Source organism: Trichomycterus rosablanca, chromosome 1, assembly GCF_030014385.1.
Source record: "Trichomycterus rosablanca isolate fTriRos1 chromosome 1, fTriRos1.hap1, whole genome shotgun sequence".
In the NCBI taxonomy this organism is placed as follows: domain Eukaryota; kingdom Metazoa; phylum Chordata; class Actinopteri; order Siluriformes; family Trichomycteridae; genus Trichomycterus; species Trichomycterus rosablanca.
The window spans coordinates 44367602-44389741 of NC_085988.1; the positions used below are offsets into that span (position 1 = coordinate 44367602).

General features: G+C 37.0%; 1 protein-coding gene across 1 annotated transcript; it reads right to left on the reverse strand.

Moving 5' to 3' along the window:
* Positions 1–3855: 3855 nt before the first annotated feature.
* Positions 3856–21328, reverse strand: nox5 (NADPH oxidase, EF-hand calcium binding domain 5). The gene is made up of 15 exons (XM_062993264.1): positions 21209–21328; positions 17933–18083; positions 14219–14429; positions 13808–14045; positions 13576–13729; positions 13273–13448; positions 12359–12541; positions 11499–11631; positions 10966–11108; positions 9387–9431; positions 6775–6899; positions 6582–6660; positions 6171–6270; positions 5534–5700; positions 3856–3987 (listed from the first exon to the last, which is right to left on the reverse strand). The coding sequence occupies exons 1-15, from the start codon at positions 21326–21328 to the stop codon at positions 3856–3858; spliced, it is 2157 nt and encodes a 718-aa protein (XP_062849334.1).
* Between the last annotated feature and the right edge of the window lie 812 nt (positions 21329–22140).

Below are 22140 nucleotides of genomic sequence, written 5' to 3' on the forward strand. Positions count from 1 at the left end.
GTTTTGCAAGTATGCATTTAAGAGAAACATAGCTTAAACAGTTAACAGTTGGTACATTTTGACATTTCTTAAAGTTGTGGTCACACAAGAATGTGTATTTGAAATGTCCTTGTCCTTTAAGTCCTTTAATGTATATATATATATGTATATCCAATGTGTGTGTATATATACAGTATATATATATATATATATATATATATATATATATATATATATATATATATATATACAGTGTATCACAAAAGTGAGTACACCCCTCACATTTCTGCAAATATTTCATTATATCTTTTCATGGGACAACACTATAGACATGAAACTTGGATATAACTTAGAGGAGTCAGTGTACAGCTTGTATAGCAGTGTAGATTTACTGTCTTCTGAAAATAACTCAACACACAGCCATTAATGTCTAAATAGCTGGCAACATAAGTGAGTACACCCCACAGTGAACATGTCCAAATTGTGCCCAAATGTGTCGTTGTCCCTCCCTGGTGTCATGTGTCAAGGTCCCAGGTGTAAATGGGGAGCAGGGCTGTTAAATTTGGTGTTTTGGGTACAATTCTCTCATACTGGCCACTGGATATTCAACATGGCACCTCATGGCAAAGAACTCTCTGAGGATGTGAGAAATAGAATTGTTGCTCTCCACAAAGATGGCCTGGGCTATAAGAGGATTGCTAACACCCTGGAACTGAGCTACAGCATGGTGGCCAAGGTCATACAGCGGTTTTCCAGGACAGGTTCCACTCGGAACAGGCTTCGCCAGGGTCGACCAAAGAAGTTGAGTCCACGTGTTCGGCGTCATATCCAGAGGTTGGCTTTAAAAAATAGACACATGAGTGCTGCCAGCATTGCTGCAGAGGTTGAAGACGTGGGAGGTCAGCCTGTCAGTGCTCAGACCATACGCCGCACACTGCATCAACTCGGTCTGCATGGTCGTCATCCCAGAAGGAAGCTGTCGCACAAGAAAGCCCGCAAACAGTTTGCTGAAGACAAGCAGTCCAAGAACATGGATTACTGGAATGCCCTGTGGTCTGACGAGACCAAGATAAACTTGTTTGGCTCAGATGGTGTCCAGCATGTGTGGCGGCGCCCTGGTGAGAAGTACCAAGACAACTGTATCTTGCCTACAGTCAAGCATGGTGGTGGTAGCATCATGGTCTTGGGCTGCATGAGTGTTGCTGGCACTGGGGAGCTGCAGTTCATTGAGGGAAACATGAATTCCAACATGTACTGTGACATTCTGAAACAGAGCATGATCCCCTCCCTTCGAAAACTGGGCCTCATGGCAGTTTTCCAACAGGATAACGACCCCAAACACAACCTCCAAGATGACAACTGCCTTGCTGAGGAAGCTGAAGGTAAAAGTGATGGACTAAACCCAATTGAGCACCTGTGGCGCATCCTCAAGTGGAAGGTGGAGGAGTTCAAGGTGTCTAACATCCACCAGCTCCGTGATGTCATCATGGAGGAGTGGAAGAGGATTCCAGTAGCAACCTGTGCAGCTCTGGTGAATTCCATGCCCAGGAGGGTTAAGGCAGTGCTGGATAATAATGGTGGTCACACAAAATATTGACACTTTGGGCACAATTTGGACATGTTCACTGTGGGGTGTACTCACTTATGTTGCCAGCTATTTAGACATTAATGGCTGTGTGTTGAGTTCTTTTCAGAAGACAGTAAAGCTACACTGCTATACAAGTTGTACACTGACTACTCTAAGTTATATCCAAGTTTTATTTCTATAGTGTTGTCCCATGAAAAGATATAATAAAATATTTGCAGAAATGTGAGGGGTGTACTCACTTTTGTGATACACTGTATATATATATTGTTCCTTACATTTACTTTGACTTTCATTTGATTGCAGACAATTTGAACCCAATATATTTCATGTTTTGTCTGCTCAACTTAATTTGATTTGTTAATATACCTCCATTAAATGTAAGAAACTCTGTGTTTATTTATTATTTGCATTGTCCATGCTGTCCCAACTTTGGCTACAGAAGCATTAAAAAAAACCTCAGTTTTCATCAACTCATAAAAACACAAAATGTTTACAAAGGTCTGCTGTTGCTACTATGCACAATGCTTTTGTGCCAAAATTCAATAAGCAGTGGTGACTCAATAATTATGGTACTGGGCTAGTAATTGGAAGAGTTCTGATTCAAGCCACTGTTGAGCCACTGAGCCTTCAATTGCTTCTGCTGTATTCTGTGACAATTGTAATTTTCATTGGATAATTGTGTCTGCTATAAATGTACAAGTAAATGTTTTGTAAACAGAACTGCGTCAAGAAAATTTACAGGAGAATTACTACATAGCCGTCTATCACGCAAAGAATAAAGGCTAGATTATGCAATATGAAAATCAGGTAAGTCAATAACAGAATAGTTTACTGAAAGAAGAAAAGTTGTGGTTTGGAAAGGCAAATTCAGCGTCCTGAGCTCTACCCAATTGAGATAACATGAGATAACTTTTCATGCAACAAATCCCATAATGGTCTAAAACCCCTGGCCACCATTTTGCATGTGTAATGAGCAGCAATAGGAAACAAAGTAATTACTTAATTAAGTTCTACCAGGTAATAAATAAAAGGGTGTGCATGCATTTTAAAGCTTATACTGTTTAAGATAAATCAGTTTGTTTAGCAAACAAAAATGACAATTGTTTAGACACTATGAGTATACCTATTACGACTTTATTGAAGATTTTAAGTAAAAATTCAGATTTGTCAACAGTTTTACAAAGAGTATTTCTTACATGTATCAAATAAAACATTGCAATCTACAGATTCTGAAATACAAAAAAGAAGTTCTTACTTCTTACTTGTAGGTATGGCTCAACAGTATGTGTTTCACATAAATAAGCTTTTTAAAAACATCCATAAACAACACTTAACAGGCATTAAATACTACAGTTATTCATTATGCTTTCACAATTGCTGGGTATTGGGTATAGTTTTAATAATACACAATTAAATACATAGAACATTGTAAAATCTAATATTCTAAATCTAGTGTATTTTATTGTGGTGTTAACTCCTCAGACATTAACACAATGCATATACATAATATTATGGCACTAATAAAACATTTTAACAGGTGAAACTCGGACCAACCCAGACACCTATAACAACTATCATACAGTACTGAGACACTAATATTTAATTACTTTATATTTTATTTTCCCTGTACAGTTTGTAAAATATTTAAATTTAAATACAGTATAACAAATTCTAAATCTAAGCGACATTAATGTAAATCACAACACAAAAGACTCCTGTAATTTTTGTGTTGTATTTATACTGAATTGTAAATTGCAATGGCAAGTGCATTTATTCACATGAATAAACATCCAGCACAAAAAACAGTTGTTACCAGAAACATTTTTATTAGGTCTGATTGTCTTGGTGGAAATAAGACAGTAATACCACAGTGTATCTTGCGCCCTATATTATCATATAATTAATGGAATTATTCCTTTTCAATTGTATTTGTTTGTGCCATAAAAATTACTGTTCACTCTAGTGAGGATGTTTTAAATAAAAATTTCTGTGTGAAAAAAACATAAACCAAACAATTTTTTGCTCATACATTAATAGGATGCAGAACAGAATCACATGGTTTATTGGTTAAATCACATAATAATTAAAAAATGCAAATTGTTTTTCACAAACTAATTCAAATGTGTCACAAACACAAAAAACCTGTAGCAATATGATAGCAGCATTTTTATATTTACAAACTAACACAAAACACAAACAGAAATACTTCTATTCATTTTGTAATTATATAGAGTGCTAAACTACAACACAGACATGACTTTATTACCAAAGAAAGACTGTTTGAAGTCTCAGAAGTTTTCCTTGTAAAAATTAAATCCGAATTTCTCACTTTGAGCCTTTATTACCTTGGCGAGTACTGGGGAGCCACAGTAAAACACATGGACCTTGCCTTTGTTTTCCTCTGACACCTTTTGAAACACCTGTAGAGTAGAGAAGATACTACATAACACATTTGAGAATACTAATAAAACACAAGTTAAAAAGTTTCTAAACATAAATTACATAAAACAATGTATTACTCTATACTCTATACTCTATACAGAACACCACTGCTGAGATCCAGATTCAAATCACAGTGGTGTTACTGGATGCATTTGCATTCTTTATGATAAAAGGTCCATTTTGTTTCTGGCACAGAGAACTCAGCGCCCATATTTTGAAAACAAGCTAAAAAATTGACTAATCTTTTTCAGTTTATCTAAGATGAGCTTGGGCTCAGAGAAATTGGTGCCGCTTCTGCATGGAATTGATATGTTTTTTTTGTTTAATAGTTTCGTGTTGCATTTGTTGATGCATGTGATGAGTGACAACTCGTCTCATCAAAACTTCCAAGCCCATGTGGCTATTTTTATCAGTAGCATAATGGTATTTTGCTGAATCCGTTAACAATATTAAGCATGGTACATTCTGTAATTTTAAACCACGGGCCATCTTTTCTTGCAAAGACTGAACTTTAAGTGGATTCTCCTGTTCTACCAAATCATCATTTTCTCACCTGTGATTAATTCACTTGCTTGCTGTAAAATGTTTCTAAATTGTGTAATTTGAATATTCTATAAACGCATTACTCTTCTTTTCCCCAGTCCCAACTTTCTGAGTGTGTTGCAGGCATGAAATTCAAACAATTAATTTGGTCAGGCAGAATAATTTATTTTGTATTTTTGTCAGTTAAGTAAAGGTTTAGGATAATTATAACAGATTCTAGTTTTATTTGCTTTTTATGAAGAGGACAGGTCAAGGTTCTCCATGTAAAAAAATTTGTCAAGTTTAAGAACAACACTTCTCAAAAAGCAATGTATTTTAGGTATTTTACACTCTATAGTGCATAACATCATCAGAAAGGTTTAAGAAATCCACCGAAATCTTTGTGAGTGAAATATTTGTGGTATGCTCCTGTGATAGAAATCATTACATTCATAGTGTCAATATACATTGTCACTGCATCTACAATGGAAAGTTAAGGTATAATGTGCAGAAAAAAACTTCCATGATATTTGGGCTTATGTTTACTTAAAATTAACTGATGCACAGTGAAAACATATATTTTGGTCTGACAAATCAACCATTCAAATGTGTTTTCTTGTCTGAAAAACAAAAGGATGCAAAGTTTATGCTTATTTTAACATATCAACACCAAGCCACATTGTTCATGGGTTACAACAGCATGGTTGTGAAATCACACCAACAATAATTAAGTCTAGATAAAAAAAGTTGATGTAACAGTGGTAGACATGCCTCTGTCCTGACTTTTAACCTTTTTAATGTTGCAGGAATGAAATTTGTATTGACAAAAACCCATTATCAGCTCATATTCAGAACTTGGGTAATGTAAGTTAAAATTGGAGCAGGGCAGCAAATTTAAAGTAGACATTGCACACAAGTGCATTCTGGGTGTTTAAACTATAAATACTAGATATAATTAGAACTATAATTGGCACCAAATTAACTGTAGATGCAGCTACCCACCTTGTCCCATTCAGGTCTGCCAGGCTGTGTGCGTGTACGAAGGCCAGTGATGGAATCTCTCTTCTCTTTTTTTGCTAGCAGGTCCAACGCCATTTGCAGCCCAATAGCCTTCATGTCATTCTTACTCAGAGCTGAAGTCATGTACATATGCATTTCCAAAAAGCGGCCTGAAAAGGAACGAACAAAAAAAACAAACAAACGGTGAAATATGGTGGACAAATGGTACAGGTGCATTAAATGTGATCAAAGGAAACATGAATTAAGGGATGTAACAGGATATACAGTGGGTGTTACAAGACAAACAGCACTAGTTAACAAGCTTTTGTATATTTCCAGAATTTAATACAATCAATTTAATAATTAATTTGTAATGAAAAACATTTTATTGAATGTAAATATGAGAAAATTATAAGCAAAATATAAGCTTGTTAACTAGTGGTATCAGACTGAGTCAAGAAAGTACAAGAGTAAAATTTAATCTCACCCAAGAAACTGAATGTGGAAAACAGATGGAATGAGGCAACTTTCCCATACATACATACCAACATACAGCCAAAATATCTAAACAGTATTGGTTTCTGGTTTGCTTGCACCTTCAAGAAGTTGTGACTTTTTAAATTCTCTGTTATGTGCTCACCCTCAGGTTCCTCATCAGCCTGGTCCAACTCCAGCTTGGTGAGCAGGCTCACAAACCACTCAAAAGACTTCTGATCTCGGTTTATCCAAATAAAATCCACCTATAAAAGGGTCAAAATGTTTTTTGACAGATTTGCTTAATTTAAGCTGCTTTTATTTAAATCCAATGTATTCTGATCAAATGTAAAATAAGTTCCCAAGTAAAATAATTTACACAGTTTACATCAGACAAATGGCTACATCATATACACTTACAAATAACATACATTCTACATTCTAAAAACGTCCATGTCAGCTTCCATTGGTAAATCTAACAACAAAACAGTTTTTCCTTGTTATGTGATACTGTGAAGTCCAGTTTTTAACAGTTTTTCATGGTGGTTAGTTATTATACACAGTAGAACAGTATTACCTTTCTCAACTTCATCTCACTGTCTTTGATATTTTCACACCAGGAGTAGTTGGGGCAGTTCTGCTTCCGCATTCGATATCTGCCATAAAATGAAAAAACAAAACTAAATTTTATTTGGTGTTTCAAATACACAGGCTAATTGCACCATTGAAAACCTTATGTTTAAGTCTAAATGAGTGTTGAAGGAACTCACCGGTACATTATGCTCTGCAAAATTGAAGCAAATGGTGTGATGCCAATGCCGGCCCCAATAAGAACTGCATGCTCTGAGGCAAAGATTTGTCTTGTGGGGGTGCCATAAGGTCCATCTACATAACACTAAACAGTTTGTCAACCATGTGTTGAATTAATGGAAAATTAAGCACACTTGATTTATTAAGGTGGCATGCAGGTTTTCTGTTATAATTGGTTCTTAAAATGTTCTTAGAGCTCTTTATACCTCTTTCAGCTACTCTTAGCCATCAACCAACACAAATCTGGTTGGATCTTTAATCTTTTCCTCTTTGGCAGAATTATTAATAGTTCTAGTGCATGTTTTCTTGCACAAAGTAGACTTTTTAGTCCACATATTCCTGATACAAATAATATCGGGAGGCCATTAAGAAAGGCCATTCAAATGCTTAATATTAGCCTGACATAGTAATTTTAAAACTGACATCTGTCATTTGAGGATTTTAGTCATTATTTTGAACTCTTTTGCATATTGACTAAAATTGTAACTGGACATGTAGCATTTTGCTACTGAAGCGTGAAAGAAAGCGTCACACCTGCATTGAAGTATGTATTCCAATTATGCAGTCACAGAAGAAATGTGTGTAAATTGCTAAAGTTACAAGACTTCCATGACATGTTATATATGTTACTTTCAAGTGTACACAACCCTTTTTACCCCCAAGGTTAAAATTTGTTAGTTGGTGCAACCACAAATAACTGAAAAACATAGATTTCACACTTCAGCTCTGACATAAAAATTTTTTACAATATTTGTACTTATACTGATGCAAATATGTGTTTACAGTATTATGCTTTTAAAGAATAATGCTTTACATGAATGGTTTTAACTGGCACAAAAATAGGCATGCCATATCAATAACCAGTATAATGGAATAGTTGAAATAATACAATCCCTGGCAAAAAATATGGAATCACCACTCTTGGAAGATGTTCTTTCAATTGTTTAATTTTGTAGAAAAAAAATAAATCACAGACATGCCACAAAACTATCATTTCTCAAACTGTCAACCCTCTGGCATTAAGAAACAATAAAAAAAGAAACAAATATAATAGTTGTAGTCAGTCACAATTGCTTTTTTTTAGATCAAGTAGAGGAAAAAAATATGGAATCACTCAAATCTGAGGAAAAAATTATGGAATCATTAGAAAACACTGCACCATTATTACTTTGTTGCACCACCTCTGGCTTTTATAATGGTTTAAACTCTCTGAGGCATGGAGTTAACTAATGACAAACAGTATTCTTCATCAATCTGCCTTCAACTGTCTCTTGCTGTTGCCAGATCAGCTTTGCAGGTTGGAACCTTGTCATTGACCATTTTCTTCAATTTCCACCAGAGATTTTCAAATGGATTGAGATCCGGACTATTTGCAGGCCATGCCATTGACATTATATGTTTTCTTGAAGGAAAGTTTTCACGTCCTTTGCCCTATGGCAAGATGCATTATCATCTTGAAAAATGAAGTCATCACCACCAAACATCCTTTCAACTGATGGAATAAGAAAAGCGTCCAAAATTTCAATGTGGACTTTGGCATTTATTGAAGACCATCTCCCCTGTGCCTTTACCCGACATGCAGGCCCATATCATCAACAACTGTGGAAATTAACATGTTTTCTTTAGGCAGTTATCTTCATAAATTTCATTGGACAGACACCAAACAAAAGTTCCAGCATCATCACCTTGCCCAATGCAGATTCGCGATTCATCACTGAAGATCACTTTTATCCAGTCACCCACAGTCCACGATTGCTTTTCTTTAGCCTACTTTAACCTTGTTCTTTTCCTTTTAGGTGTTAATGATGGCTTTTGTTTGGCTTTTCTGTATGTAAATCCCATTTCTTTTAGGTGATTTCTTACAGTTCAGTCGCAGACATTGACTCCACTTTCCGGCCACTTGTTTCTCATTTGTTTTGTTGTGCATTTTCTGTTTTCAAGACATATTGCTTTAAGTTTTCTATTTTGATGCTTTGATGTCTTACTTGGTCTACCAGTATGCTTCCCTTTTACAACCTTCCCATTTTGTTTGTACTTGGTCCAGATTTTAAACACAGCTTACTGGGAACAACCAACATCTTTTGCGACATTCCACAATGATTTATCTTCTTGAAGGAGTTTTATAATCCTCTCATTTGTTTCAACTGACATATCTTGTGTTGGAACCATGATTCATGACAATCTGCTTTGTGCAACAGCTCTCCGAGGTGTAAGCACTCTTTTTAAACTGAAGAATAATTAGCAAATCTAATCAGATCTAAATTACAGAGTGATTCCATAATTTTTTCCTCAGATTTGAGTGATTCCATATTTTTTCCCTCTACTTGATCTAAAAAAAGCAATTGTGACTGACCACAACTATTATATTTGTTTCTTTTTTTTATTGTTTCTTAATGCCAGAAGGTTGACATTTTGAAAAATGATAGTTTTGTGGCATGTCTGTGATTTTTTTTTTTTCTACAAAATTAAACAATTGACAGAACATCTTCCAAGAGTGGTGATTCCATAATTTTTGCCAGGGGTTGTATAAACACTACTTATACTGTTAAAAATATATGTCATCAGTACTTACCTTAATGTTACAATATCTGTGATTCTCACTTAATTTAGCAGAAATCTATAAAAGCAAATAATAATAAGAGCTATAAAATTTCAATATTAAAGTCACATATACTCTTGGCCATATAGTGTAAGCTAAGGTTATTAAGTGAAAACATGGTTTACCTCTTTAGTGGCTAGAGGCACATCTCCCAGTTCTGCCTGAGCTGCAATGTCAGTCTGTGGCTTTTGAGGTCCAGTACGTACCCCGTTTTTCCTATACAGAGTTAGCTCAACAGCATTATCCTCACTGGACGCTATAGTCCCATCACAGCTCACAGACTTAAACAGCTCATCCTGCCATGAACATGGGATTGAGAGAGATGAAAGTCACCAAGGTGCAGAGGTAAGAAATAAAGGATTTTGTTACTGTTTAGTTACAATATACATTATGCATACAATATACTGTATGTTTATGCTTTACTTTAGTACTTATTTATTGCTTTCTGAACTGGATTGTATGAACTGCATATTGATGAATGTTAACATCAACTAGTTTCTAAGTTTTGCCTGAAATTACAGTTTAGCTAACTACCTACCCCCTGCTCCAAACTTTAGTTTTTACCGGAGTCCATGTATTAATAAGAAAGGTCCGACCCCCCAGTCCTCGCTGTAATTTAAACTATGGGAGATAGATGGTGTGGTTTGCTTATGAAATCAGATGGGGCATGGAGGCACATATAAATGATGTTCCTCTTAACTGACAGTCACCTGCACCTTGTCATTCCAGATGGTGGTGTTTCAGAGTGGTCAGTTCCTCCTGTTTGACAACCTTTTCTTTCTCTGGAACCATGATGCCAGGCTTGGGCTGGTTCGGTTTTCTGCTGGCACTGGAGCCAGCATTCTTTTATTTTTTTTCAGGGAACTCAGTCCCTGGACGACTGAGCTACCCTAGAGTGGCGTGACCCCTCTTTTTGGGATGGCTCATATTTCACTTTTGAGTAGCCTGTCATATTCTGACAACCAGTTCTCAGTTCTTTGCTATCCTATTTCTATCTACTTTTGCTGGTGCAGGCAACAAATGTTTTTTATGTCTTACATTTGTTTATGTTTCTTTGGCTACTGTATTAAATTGTGTTTATTTCCTTTTTGTTTAAGCTACAGTATTGTTTCTCATGTTCCACATTTCTATTTACTACATTTGTAAAACATATTCATCAGTTTGTCATCCTTTACTTTAAATGTGTGTGCCAAAAAAAGTAAGGAGCTGATTCTTTAATTACAGCTCTTAAGCTTAAACACAGAAAACTGGGGTTTAATGAGTAATTAACTCAGTTAATGTTGTCTGACAAATGCATCTCTCTGGATTTCGATTATTTACTTGCTTGGTAAAAAGCAAAGAAAAGTGTAAAATGTAAAAAGCAATGACAAAAATAGCTAGTGAAACAACCTGCTTACATAAAGCTGTAATTTAAGCTTTAATATCCAGCAAAGTAAATTTTGCTACTGCTAGTTGCTAAACTGGCAGTTTGTGCACCTCCGCTACCTTTGTCAGTGTGTGGTATGGATGGCTGTTTCAATAAAAATCCAGCCAAACAATATACTGTACTCACCTGGGTTCTTTCCAGGTAACGTCGGTTCCTCAGGCTTGCTGTAAGTCTCTTGTTGGTCATGACTTGGCTGTCTGGCTGTCTAAAATACTCAAATAGTCGATTTGTCCACTGACCCATTGAGCGCACATGGAGCCACATGGTGTCTATGAAAATAAATCCACACTTTTCAGATGACCTTATTTGTACATAACCATAACCTGTTAACATTTTTGTGTGTATGTCTAAAATCTTTCCTCCTGCTTTCTTTCTATGTGAAAAGGACATCACTATAACATTTAAAGCAAGAAACAGATATTTTTTATTCAAAATGACTTACAACTGTAACTAAAGATAATGGAAGCAATTGAGGATTAAGGGCCCTGCTTAGGTGCACAACATTCTGGTTTAAACCAGTGAAGCTTTAATCAATAGTCCAATACCTTAACCACTGATTCACCACTTTCCAATAGTAATAACATAATTTAAACTGTACATCAGCTTTTTGTTATGAGCTTAGGCTTGTTGGTTATGTAAAGATGTGCACATTGGTGTACCTTGTTGCTCAGGAGCACTGCTGATGGTGAAGGGGTGCCACTCATACTTGGCTATAACTGGTATGTTAAGGTAGACATAATCACCAGGCTTAAATTGGAAGAAAGGTGGTCGCTTAATCACCAAGTGTGTAACCTTTAATATTCCACAGAAGAAAAGAAAAAAGTGTAAAATGCAACAAAAAAAGGTTTCACACAATAATTATAAAGTAGAACACAGTACACTATTAAACCCTTGCAGCTCATTCAAAATGCAGATGCCCGTCTTGTTTTTAACCAGCCCAAACACTGCCACATCACCCCACTGCTGCGTTCTCTTCACTGGCTTCCTGTAGCTGCACGCATTCAGTTTAAAACACTGACGCTCGCCTACAAAGCCAAAAATGGACCAGCCCCAAGCTACCTTCGTGGTCTAATCAAACCCCGCTCTGTACCACGCAACCTCCGAGCCACCAGTCTCGCCCGACTTGAGCCTCCATCCAGGACTAAAGGAAGACAAGCATCAAGGCTCTTCTCTGTTCTAGCGCCCAAGTGGTGGAATGAACTTCCTCTGTCTGTCCGAACATCTGAGTCTCTTGCTGTCTTTAAAAAATGATTAAAAACCCACCTTTTTATGAAGCACTTAAGCTGACTTGTACTTATTTACTAACATTTTGTCCCATCCTTTTCCATTTCCAAAAAAAAAGCACTTTGGTTCTAACAGGTTTTAGCAGATTTGTGTTCTTCGACTGTTGTTTACCTAAACTTGAGAAATGAAATGTTCACTATGGAAGCACTTCTGTAAGTCGCTCTGGATAAGAGCGTCTGCTAAATGCTGAAAATGTAAATGTAAATGTACATTTACAATTTGCCTTTGATAATACCTTAGAAGGTAGCAAGTTGACCTCAACAATATACAGGACAGCCATTCGAGAGACTGCAATGCCAACTATCTTCTCTACAAGAAAGATGATTCCAGGTGCCACAAACCACTTCCAGAAATTTGCACAGTGGATTATGAGCAGTGCCCACACCCAAATGTAGGACAAATGGGACCAGTAGAATATCTAAACAAACAAACAAACAAACAAACAAAACACCCAGTTAAATTCCATGTTTTGTTGATTTTGAAAAAAAGTTAACACATTCTTTACAGGAAACATACTTCTCTCAATGCACAATTGGACATGGCTGAACACCAGAACAAAAGTATGCTAGCAAATGGACTGGCAGGAGAAGCCGGGCAAACAGTCCAAACACATGCAGTCAGGTTTATTGGAGATTTCACTAGGTATGAGTGTATGTGTGTGTATGTATGTGTGTGTGTGTGTGTGTGTGTGTGTGTGTGTGTGTGTGTGTGTGTGTGTCTGTCTGTGTCTGTGTGTGTGTCTGTGTGGCCTGTGATGGACTGAAGATCTGTCAGGGGTGTTTTCTGCCCTTCACCCAGTAAATTGTACCCACTGTAACCCTGAATAAAATAAAGTGGTTGTAAACAGACAATGAATGAATGAATGAATAATTGCAGAATAATTTGCAGTATATCATGTTGCACCTTTCCAAATTTAAAAACATTTTTGCTAGTCACTTCTTTTAACATCCTTATTTTGTTTAGTATGTGTTTTTGCATAGAAAATTTACTACACCACATTTTTGCCTTTCAATAGATAAATAAAGGCTTTAAATTCAGAAAATGCTATGTCATTTCCTTCCCTAGACACAGCCAGTGAGCACAACTGGCACAGCTGAGACTTGAACTTAGGTAGTCCACTGAATAAAATACTTCATAATGATTGCTTACCTCAAAATGACCACTACGTCTCACAAATGTGCTGGAGCAAACCACCATAAGACCGATAAGAATCTGTAGCACAATGCCAGTAACTGAGGCTGTTCCTTTAACCCATCCAATACCAGGTCGTGTGGTGAGGAGGTATTCCCATATCTGATACCCTCTTTCTGTATAAGATAGCTGAACTGTGAAAAGACAACAGTACAATTTAGGAACTGAATAATATACCTGTATAAGGTGAATCACTTATATATTACATATATAGTGAATTGTACACATGCTGAAGATAAAACAGCAAGTAAAGAATCTTACCAAAATTAATGACATGTGCCATTGTGTGCACCACACTGAAGATAAGGATAGCATAGCCCACAATCTGATGCAACAAGATGTTCTGGTCCAAGGGTAAGATTTTCACCACCCAGGTGGCACGCAGCCACGTCAGACAACGTCTTAGCATCAGAACCTGTAAAAAATCTATTTAATGTAGTATCTATAATAGATACAAATGTAATTTTATTTAAGAGTCACCAATCATACATACCATAACAAAAGTGCAGTTCAGGTTGAGGCATATTCCACAGCCTTTTGCTAACATGAACCAGGGACCACCAGCAGCATGTTGCATCATGGCTATGATGAAGAGGAGAATGTTAAGGAAGGAATACAGGCAGAGAAAGAACATCTTTCGGCTGTTGTTGTGCCAGTACACCCGGGTCAGGTATCGAGGTGTTTTTCGCTTCTTGTGTTCCAGTTCAGGAGGCTTTAACCAGTTAGCAGCACTGAGGGAATTCAAACAATAATCTCTCATGTATAAGAAACATATGCTTTAAATAGTCAAAGCGTTAGCTAGAACATATTAGTGGCTGTTTAAGAGGAGCAGTAAAACTTTAAAAGAACAACAAAACAATATCAGTTGTGATTTTTGCATTTAAACAGTTCTGTAGGATCCTACCTGATGGTAAGGTTCTCCATGACCTCAGGGAAGTTCTCGAGCTCTGCTTTAAGCTCTTCAAATGTGATGGAGCCACTGTTGTCTTTATCAGCAGACTCGAACAGTGCCAGCGTCAGGTCATCCAATTTTTCCTCTGGCAGGGAGATGGCGCTCTCCCTCAGGCACGATTTCAGCACTGTACGCAACTCATCAGGGTCTATGGAACCGCTGCCTGTAAAATTAAGCTATAAGTCTTTACAGTGTGCTATAGGGTCAGATACAAGGACGGATTAAGGATAGTCTGGGCCCCTGGGCAAAGAGTTGGCTAGGGCCCCCAAAAGCATGGCTAGGGCCCAAAAGCATGGCTAAAAGCATGGCTAAAAGCATGGCTAGGGGCCCCAAAAGCATGGCTAGGGCCCCCAAGAGGCCCTGGGGTCAAAGTCCCTAATAGTCAGAGGATCCTTAAAATGGAGGGCCCTCGGAAATAAAAATATATTGTATCATAAACGTTGATAGGCATCGCAAAATGTTTTGGGCCAGGGCCCCCCCGGGGCCCCCTGACCTCAAGGGCCCCTGGGCGCTGGCCCCACTGGCCCGGTCAGTAATCCAGCCATGGTCAGATGTGTTAATTAATGGTGCAAAACTAATATTTGCTAAAACATCAAAAATCTGACGATTTACTGTTTCTTATTGTCAGCATGTTGCATCATCTGTGTTGGGGTTTTAATGTAAATAAGAATATTTTTAGAAAAAAATAACTACTGTAGCATTACTATGCATGATGTACTAAACAATAAGTTGCCTTTTATTGTTAGTTTATGTGCTGCTTTGTTTTTATGTGTATACAGTGGTGCTTGAAAGTTTGTGAGCCCTTTAGAATTTTCTATATTTCTACATAAATATGACCTAAAACATCATCAGATTTTCACACGAGTCCTAAAAGTAGATAAAGAGAACCCAGTTAAACTAATGAGACAAAAATATTATACTTGGTCATTTATTTATTGAGGAAAATGATCCAATATTACATATTTGTGAGTGGCAAAAGTATGTGAACCTTTGCTTTCAGTATCTGGTGTGACCCCCCTTTGCAGCAATAACTGCAACTAAACGTTTCTGGTAACTGTTGATCAGTCCTGCACACCGGCTTGGAGGAATTTTAGCCCATTCCTCCGTACAGAAAAGCTTCAACTCTGGGATGTTGGTGGGTTTCCTCACATTAACTGCTTGCTTCAGGTCCTTCCACAACATTTCGATTGGATTAAGGTCAGGACTTTGACTTGGCCATTCCAAAACATTAACTTTATTATATCCTAGAGGTTCACATACTTTTGCCACTCACAAATATGTAATATTGGATCATTTTCCTCAATAAATAAATGACCAAGTACAATATTTTTGTCTCATTTGTTTAACTGGGTTCTCTTTATCTACTTTTAGGACTTGTGTGAAAATCTGATGATGTTTTAGGTCATATTTATGCAGAAATATAGAAAATTCTAAAGGGTTCACAAACTTTCAAGCACCACTGTATGCAGAAACATCTAACTAAAATCAGCCATTAGAAGTCAAATGTAAAAGCAATTGGAATTGTTAAAAAAATAAAATCTGTCCTTCTTTAGTGTTAATCAGTGGCGATTTCTCTAAGACTGCAAGGGAAGCTCAGCTTCCCCTAAAATGTCAAAAATTAAATGGTGAAATATGTACAGTTGTGTTAACATTTCATTGACTACAAAAGCGTTAGAACACGTTCATCTTGAAGACGAGTTTGTTCAGAATCAGCTACTTATCACAAATCGACTGACTCGAACTTCTCATACATTCCCGGAGCGTCAATGCCCGCAGAAGCTGAGCGTCTCTTCACTTCAATGGGGCTGCATGGGAGGGTTTTTTTCATTGCTTCAAAACTCGCCGGTCATTGGATAAATGCCACGATTTTGTCCCGCCCCGGACGCTGAGCGTCTCTGGGGGTGAATGGAGCTGTGGGCGGGTCTGGACGCTGAGCTTCTGCAAGATGATTGGAGGATCAGTCAAAAGGCTGAATCCCATTTTGATTGACAGCTATTTTGATCTCTACACCATCACTTAATCACTGGGAGCTTCAGTCCCATCGCGGATTTTGCGAGTGAAGTTGAAAGACAAACTGCAACCCATTTCAGGCCATTTTCTTGAAAAGGAACGGAGGGCAGAATTTATGTATAAATAAATTGACACATTTTATGATGTAAGCCGACAATGAGCTTCCCCTCTTTGAAAGACCAGCAGCCACCACTGGTGTTAATGTATTAGTAGTTGAGTCCTCCAGTCATGTACCTGTCACCTATCTGCACAGATACTGTATGTTAATCTGAACAATATGTTATATATTATTACATTTGTGTTGTTTGCTGTAAAAAATAAGTGCTTTCTGTTTTTAACTTACTGAATAGAGTTGTCATATACAATATCCATGTAAGAAAATTTGGAAAGCAGTGCAATAGAGAAAGATTTCATTCATACAGGACTTCAACTAAACTTATTCATAGATTGTATTTGAAGGCACTGCGGTAAAGTTGTCATATTCGCATATTCGGATTTCTTTCTTTAATAGCTTTTAAAAGATGAGTACAAAAAGGCTAATCTGTGTAACTGGTCATTGTTGGCAATCAAGACAATCAACTACATCTCAGTTTACTACAGTAATAGATGCTTTTAAAAATGTAAACAATACATTGCTTTCAATGTGTGCTATTTTTTGTTTTAGGAAATACTTTTAACAGCTTTTTAACAGCTCATCGCTTTGAATTATGATAGAATAAATAAACAGGCTTCACACAATAGTTACACCTGTCAGACTACATGTTATTAGTTTATTTTTGTGAGGTTTTTGAGGTTTTTTTAAATGAAATCGTTTCAGTGGCTTTTGAATAAATGTTCTGAAAAATAAGTTAATCAAATGGAACCAACATGACATACAACACCTCTTTAATTGGCAACTTAATTACTGCCTTATTAGACTGACAGAATTTAATAATAAAAAAATCAATACCTGCCAAACAATTCTTCAAAACGCTCCACAACAAGTTGAACTTCATCAGTTGTAAGCCAGAAGACATACTACACCTGCTATATTAACAGTGTCACCCTTTATTACAAAGTAAAGAGTTTTATTAAATAAAATACATACTACAACTCTTATATTGATACTGTCACACTTTATTTCAAAGTAATAACAGATTTTTATTAAATCATTTCAATAACTTTTAAACCAGTGGTAAGTGACAGTATCAATACAAGAGTTGTAGTATGTAATGTGAGTTACACTTGATAAAATACAACTTGTTTTGGAGCAATATGACCACTGGTTTAAAAGTTATTGAAATTATTTAATAAAAATTTGTTGTAATAAATGGTGACAGTGTCAGTATAAGAGTTGTAGTTTGTAATGTGGGTTACACTTGATAAAATACAACTCTTATATACTTGTTAAATACAACTCGTTTAAAAGTTATTGAAATTATTTAATAAAAATTTGTTATAAAAGGTGACAGTCAATATAAGAGTTGAAGTATGTATATTATATATTATAAAGATAAACTATACAGTAAAAAGTGGGTTTACCTATTAACCAAATTTGATTTATACAGCCAGAAAAAAATACAATATTGTCATATACACTGTTATTATTACCATAATATACAGTGACAATGGACAGAAAATAATTATAGAACAAAAAACAGGTATGAGGTTACTGACCATCCACATCGTAGACTTGGAAGAGAAATCGTAGTTTGTCTGTCTCGCTTCCATGGATGAGAAGGTTTAGTGCCTTTAGCAGTTCATCTAGGCTAATAGTCCCACTGCCATCAGAATCAAATAGTGCAAAGAACCTCTCTGCAAAAAATGACTGCCAAAACAGCAGAAAAGAAAAGGTAATAAGTTTAAATGGAATACAAAACATTGAACTGAAGTACTGAAAAAAAAAATTTCTTCCACCTTCGAATTTAGATTTGTTACTCAAAACTGCCCCTAAGTGTGAGTGAGACAGTGAGTGACAGTTTGCATAGGATTGCTACTTTTTTTCGGGGCTCTTTTTTGCACCCATTGTCACTGATAAAAACATAATCTGGCTTTCTGTGAGTATTTGCTGATATTGTACATAATATAATTATTAAAACAACTGTACTCTCCAATTTATATTTAGTAACTTGAGTATCCTGATCAATGCTGTGAGAAATATTTAGCCTACATGAAAACACTACACACAAACCAATCCTTGGCAGGAAATCACACATTTACTAATTTATTCACGTTACCTACAACAGTGTTCTCAATAATTTTGTTCCTGGAAGCTTGTTAAAGTTAATTGAGCAAAGTAGTAAATTAGTAAAGATAAATGCATCTTTACAAATCAGTGGGTGAGTAAATTTTGGCATTTGTGCAAGAATGGCCTTGGCCAGGTAAGAAAGATCCCAATGGTCAGTCTGAAAGAGCTCTAAAAGTGCTGTGCAAAGAAGGCATAACATAAATCATAAGTCAGTACTTTATAGCAGAATTGCAAGATGAAAGCCAGTGTAGAGTAAAAGAAATATGATGGCATGGAAAGGACTCAGCATGAGGAAAAAAACACTGGTCTAATGAGATGAATGAAACAGGCACTACACATCACCTGACTTATACCATCCCTTCCAACCCACTTACAACAGATGAATGAATGCAGCCCAATACAGTAAGAAAACCTCCTTGAGGAAAACCGCTTCTTTATGTATGATTAAGTAACTGTAACAAACATTACCTTTGTTGGTTTAGCGAATTTGATGTACACATCTTTTTGAGATATGTAATTTGCACACATTTTTTCCATTTAGAGAGACTGCAGTGATAAAAGTTTAATATCAGTTAAATTTAATCCTTATTCTTTGGAACAAAGTTAAAAACTTTTTTTTTCCCAAAAATGAGGTAAACTCCTCAGGTAAAAATTTCTCAAGACTTAAACTAATCTATTTTTAAATGGAAAAACTAATAGGTTTGTTTTCTGTAGCTGCATTGCACCTTTGGACAGGAATGTATTTTGTACCCATATGATGGCACTGATTATATCAATAGATTAGAATGCCTTTATTTGTCATATATACAGATGTACAGTAAAAAAACATTTTCACATATCTTAGCTTGTTTGGAAGCTGGGGTCAGAGTGCAGGGTTAGCCATTGAACGGTGCCCCTTGGAGCAGAGAGGGTTAGGGGCCTTGCTCAAGGGGCCAACACTGGCTGCATGGCAGAGCTGGGATTCAAACTCTCAACCTTTTAATTGATAGCCGAAAGCTCTACCCACTAGGCTACCACTGTCCCAAACATGAATTTTTGTGTTTGCTGGAAAATGCAATAAAATATTGCTGGGTAACAACTATATATACAGTGCCATCAGAAAGTATTTACACCCCTTCACTTTTTTCACATTTTGTTACATTACAAACATATTTAAAAACTGATTTGAGTCTAGTTTTCTTTTAAAAAATCTACATGAAATAGCCCATAATGACGAAATGAAAACATGTTTTCATACATTTTTGTAAATTTATTAAAAATGTAAACATTTAAACATAATAGGTACGTAAGTATTCACAGCCATGGCTTAATATTTTGTTGAAGCACCTTTGGCAGCAATCACAGCCTCAAGTCTTCTTGGGTATGTCTGTACAAGCTTGGCACACCTGTTTTTGGGCATTTTCTCCCATTCTTCTCTGCAGATCCTCTCAGTTGGATGGGCAGCCATTTTTAGGTCTTTCCAGAGATGTTCAACTGGATTCAAGTTCGGGCTCTGGCTGGGCCACTCAAGGACATTCACAGACTGCTCCTGAAGCCACTCCTTTGTTATCTTGGCTGTGTGCTTTGGGTCATTGTCGTGTTGGAAGATGAATCGTCGCCCTAGTCTGAGTTCCAGAGCACTCTGGAGCAGGTTTTCTTGAAGAATCTCTCTATATTTGGCTGCTGTCATCTTTCTTTCTATGCGGACTAGTCGCCCAGTTCCTGCCGCAGAAAAACATCCCCACAGTATGATGCTGCCACCACCATGCTTGACAGTAGGGATGGTGTTAGCCAGGCGATGAGCAGTGCCTGTTTTTCTCCAGACATAACGCTTGTAGTTCAGGCCATCCTTATGGTGCTTTTTGGCAAACTCCAAGCAGGCTGCCATGTGCCTTTTAGTGAGGAGTGGCTTCCATCTGGCCACTCTACCATAAAGGCCTGATTGGTGGAGTGTGTTAGCAATGGTTGACCTACTGGATGGTTGTCCTATCTCCACAAGGGAACACTGGAGCTCTGAATTAGTGACCATTGGGTTCTTGGTCACCTCTCTGACCAAGGCCCTTCTTTCCCGATTGCTCAGTTTGGTCGGGCGGCCAGATCTAGGGAGGGTTCTGGTGGTTCCAAACTTCTTCCATTTCCGAATAATGGAGACCAAAGTGCTTTTCGGGACCTTCAAGGCTGACGAAATTTTTTTTGTATCTTTCCCCAGATTTATGCCTTGACACAATCTGGTCTCAGAGGTCTAAAGACAATTCCTTTGACTTCATTGCCTGGTTTCTGCTCTGATATGCACTGTCAACTGTGAGACCTTTTATAGACGTGTGTGTGGCATTCCAAATTATGTTCAATCAACTGAATTTACCACAGGTGGTCTCCAATCAAGTTGTAGAAGCATCTCAAGGATGATCAGTGCAAACTGGATGCACCTGAGCTCAATTGTCAGCGTCATAGCAAAGGGTGTGAATACTTATGTACCTATTATGTTTAAATGTTTACATTTTCATAAGATTTACAAAAATGTTTTCACTTTGTCATTATGGGCTATTTCGTGTAGATTAAAAAAAAAAAAAAAATATTTAATGTGGAGGACACAATTGCTGCATGAATCCCTTGAAAGTACCCAAATCACAATTATCACTTAATTACAAATGTGGTCTGATCTTTGTTCAAGTCATCATGATAGATAGAACTGTCATGTTTATGATCTTCACAATATCCACTCTTACCTCCTTTACTTTAAGTGCTGTTTTAAACTCCTCCAGGTCAATCTCCTTGTCTTCCCCTGCAATGCTTTCAAACTGCTTGGTGACCCACTCAAGCCAACGTGTATCTTCGTCCAGACTCATGGCTCTAAAAACACAGTATTTAATTCAACCTAGTTTAATTCAGTAGTTTAATTTATTTTATTTAGTCCATTAAAAAGTCGATAAAATCTAAACAATAAACAATACAAAGGTGACCGTGGCAGAAACAGAAAAACCTCAGTAGGACCCAAGTGTTTTTGCAGAGAAGAACAAAAAGACATCTAGACTGTATAGAAAACCTTTTTTTTATTCATTTTCTTCTTTTTTCTTTTTACCACGTCCAATTTTTACCCAGTTGCGTTATGCTTCCTCTTCACTGGTGCTGACCCCCGCCCCTGATTGAGGAGAGCGAACTGACACACGTCCCCTCCGACACGTGAGCAGTAGCTGACTGCATTTTTTCACCTGCACGAGCCGAGTTCATAGTTCATATGCAAATCAGCCCTGTGCACGTAGAGCCACACCCTAATCAGCATTATTCCTCTACTCTGTGCAGACACCATCCACCAGCCACCAGAGGTCGTAATTGCATCAGTTATGAGGTCCCTCTCCGGCTCCCTAACGTCGTTCATATAGCCGCCCAAGTCGGATGGCAGAGCTGAGATTCGCTATGATGTATTCGAAATCCTAGCTCTGGTGTGCTAGCGTATTTTACCACCGCCACCTGAGTGGCCCATAGAAAAACTTTTATTCATTTAATGCATGAAAAATGCAAAATTATGTAAACTTCTTTATGTAATTAATTTAGGCAATATTACTGTATGTACTTTGGATGTGTAATAAAAACAATTCATGGTTTACCTTAGATTTGGCACATATTTTCTGTCCATGCATTACACAGTAATACTAATATA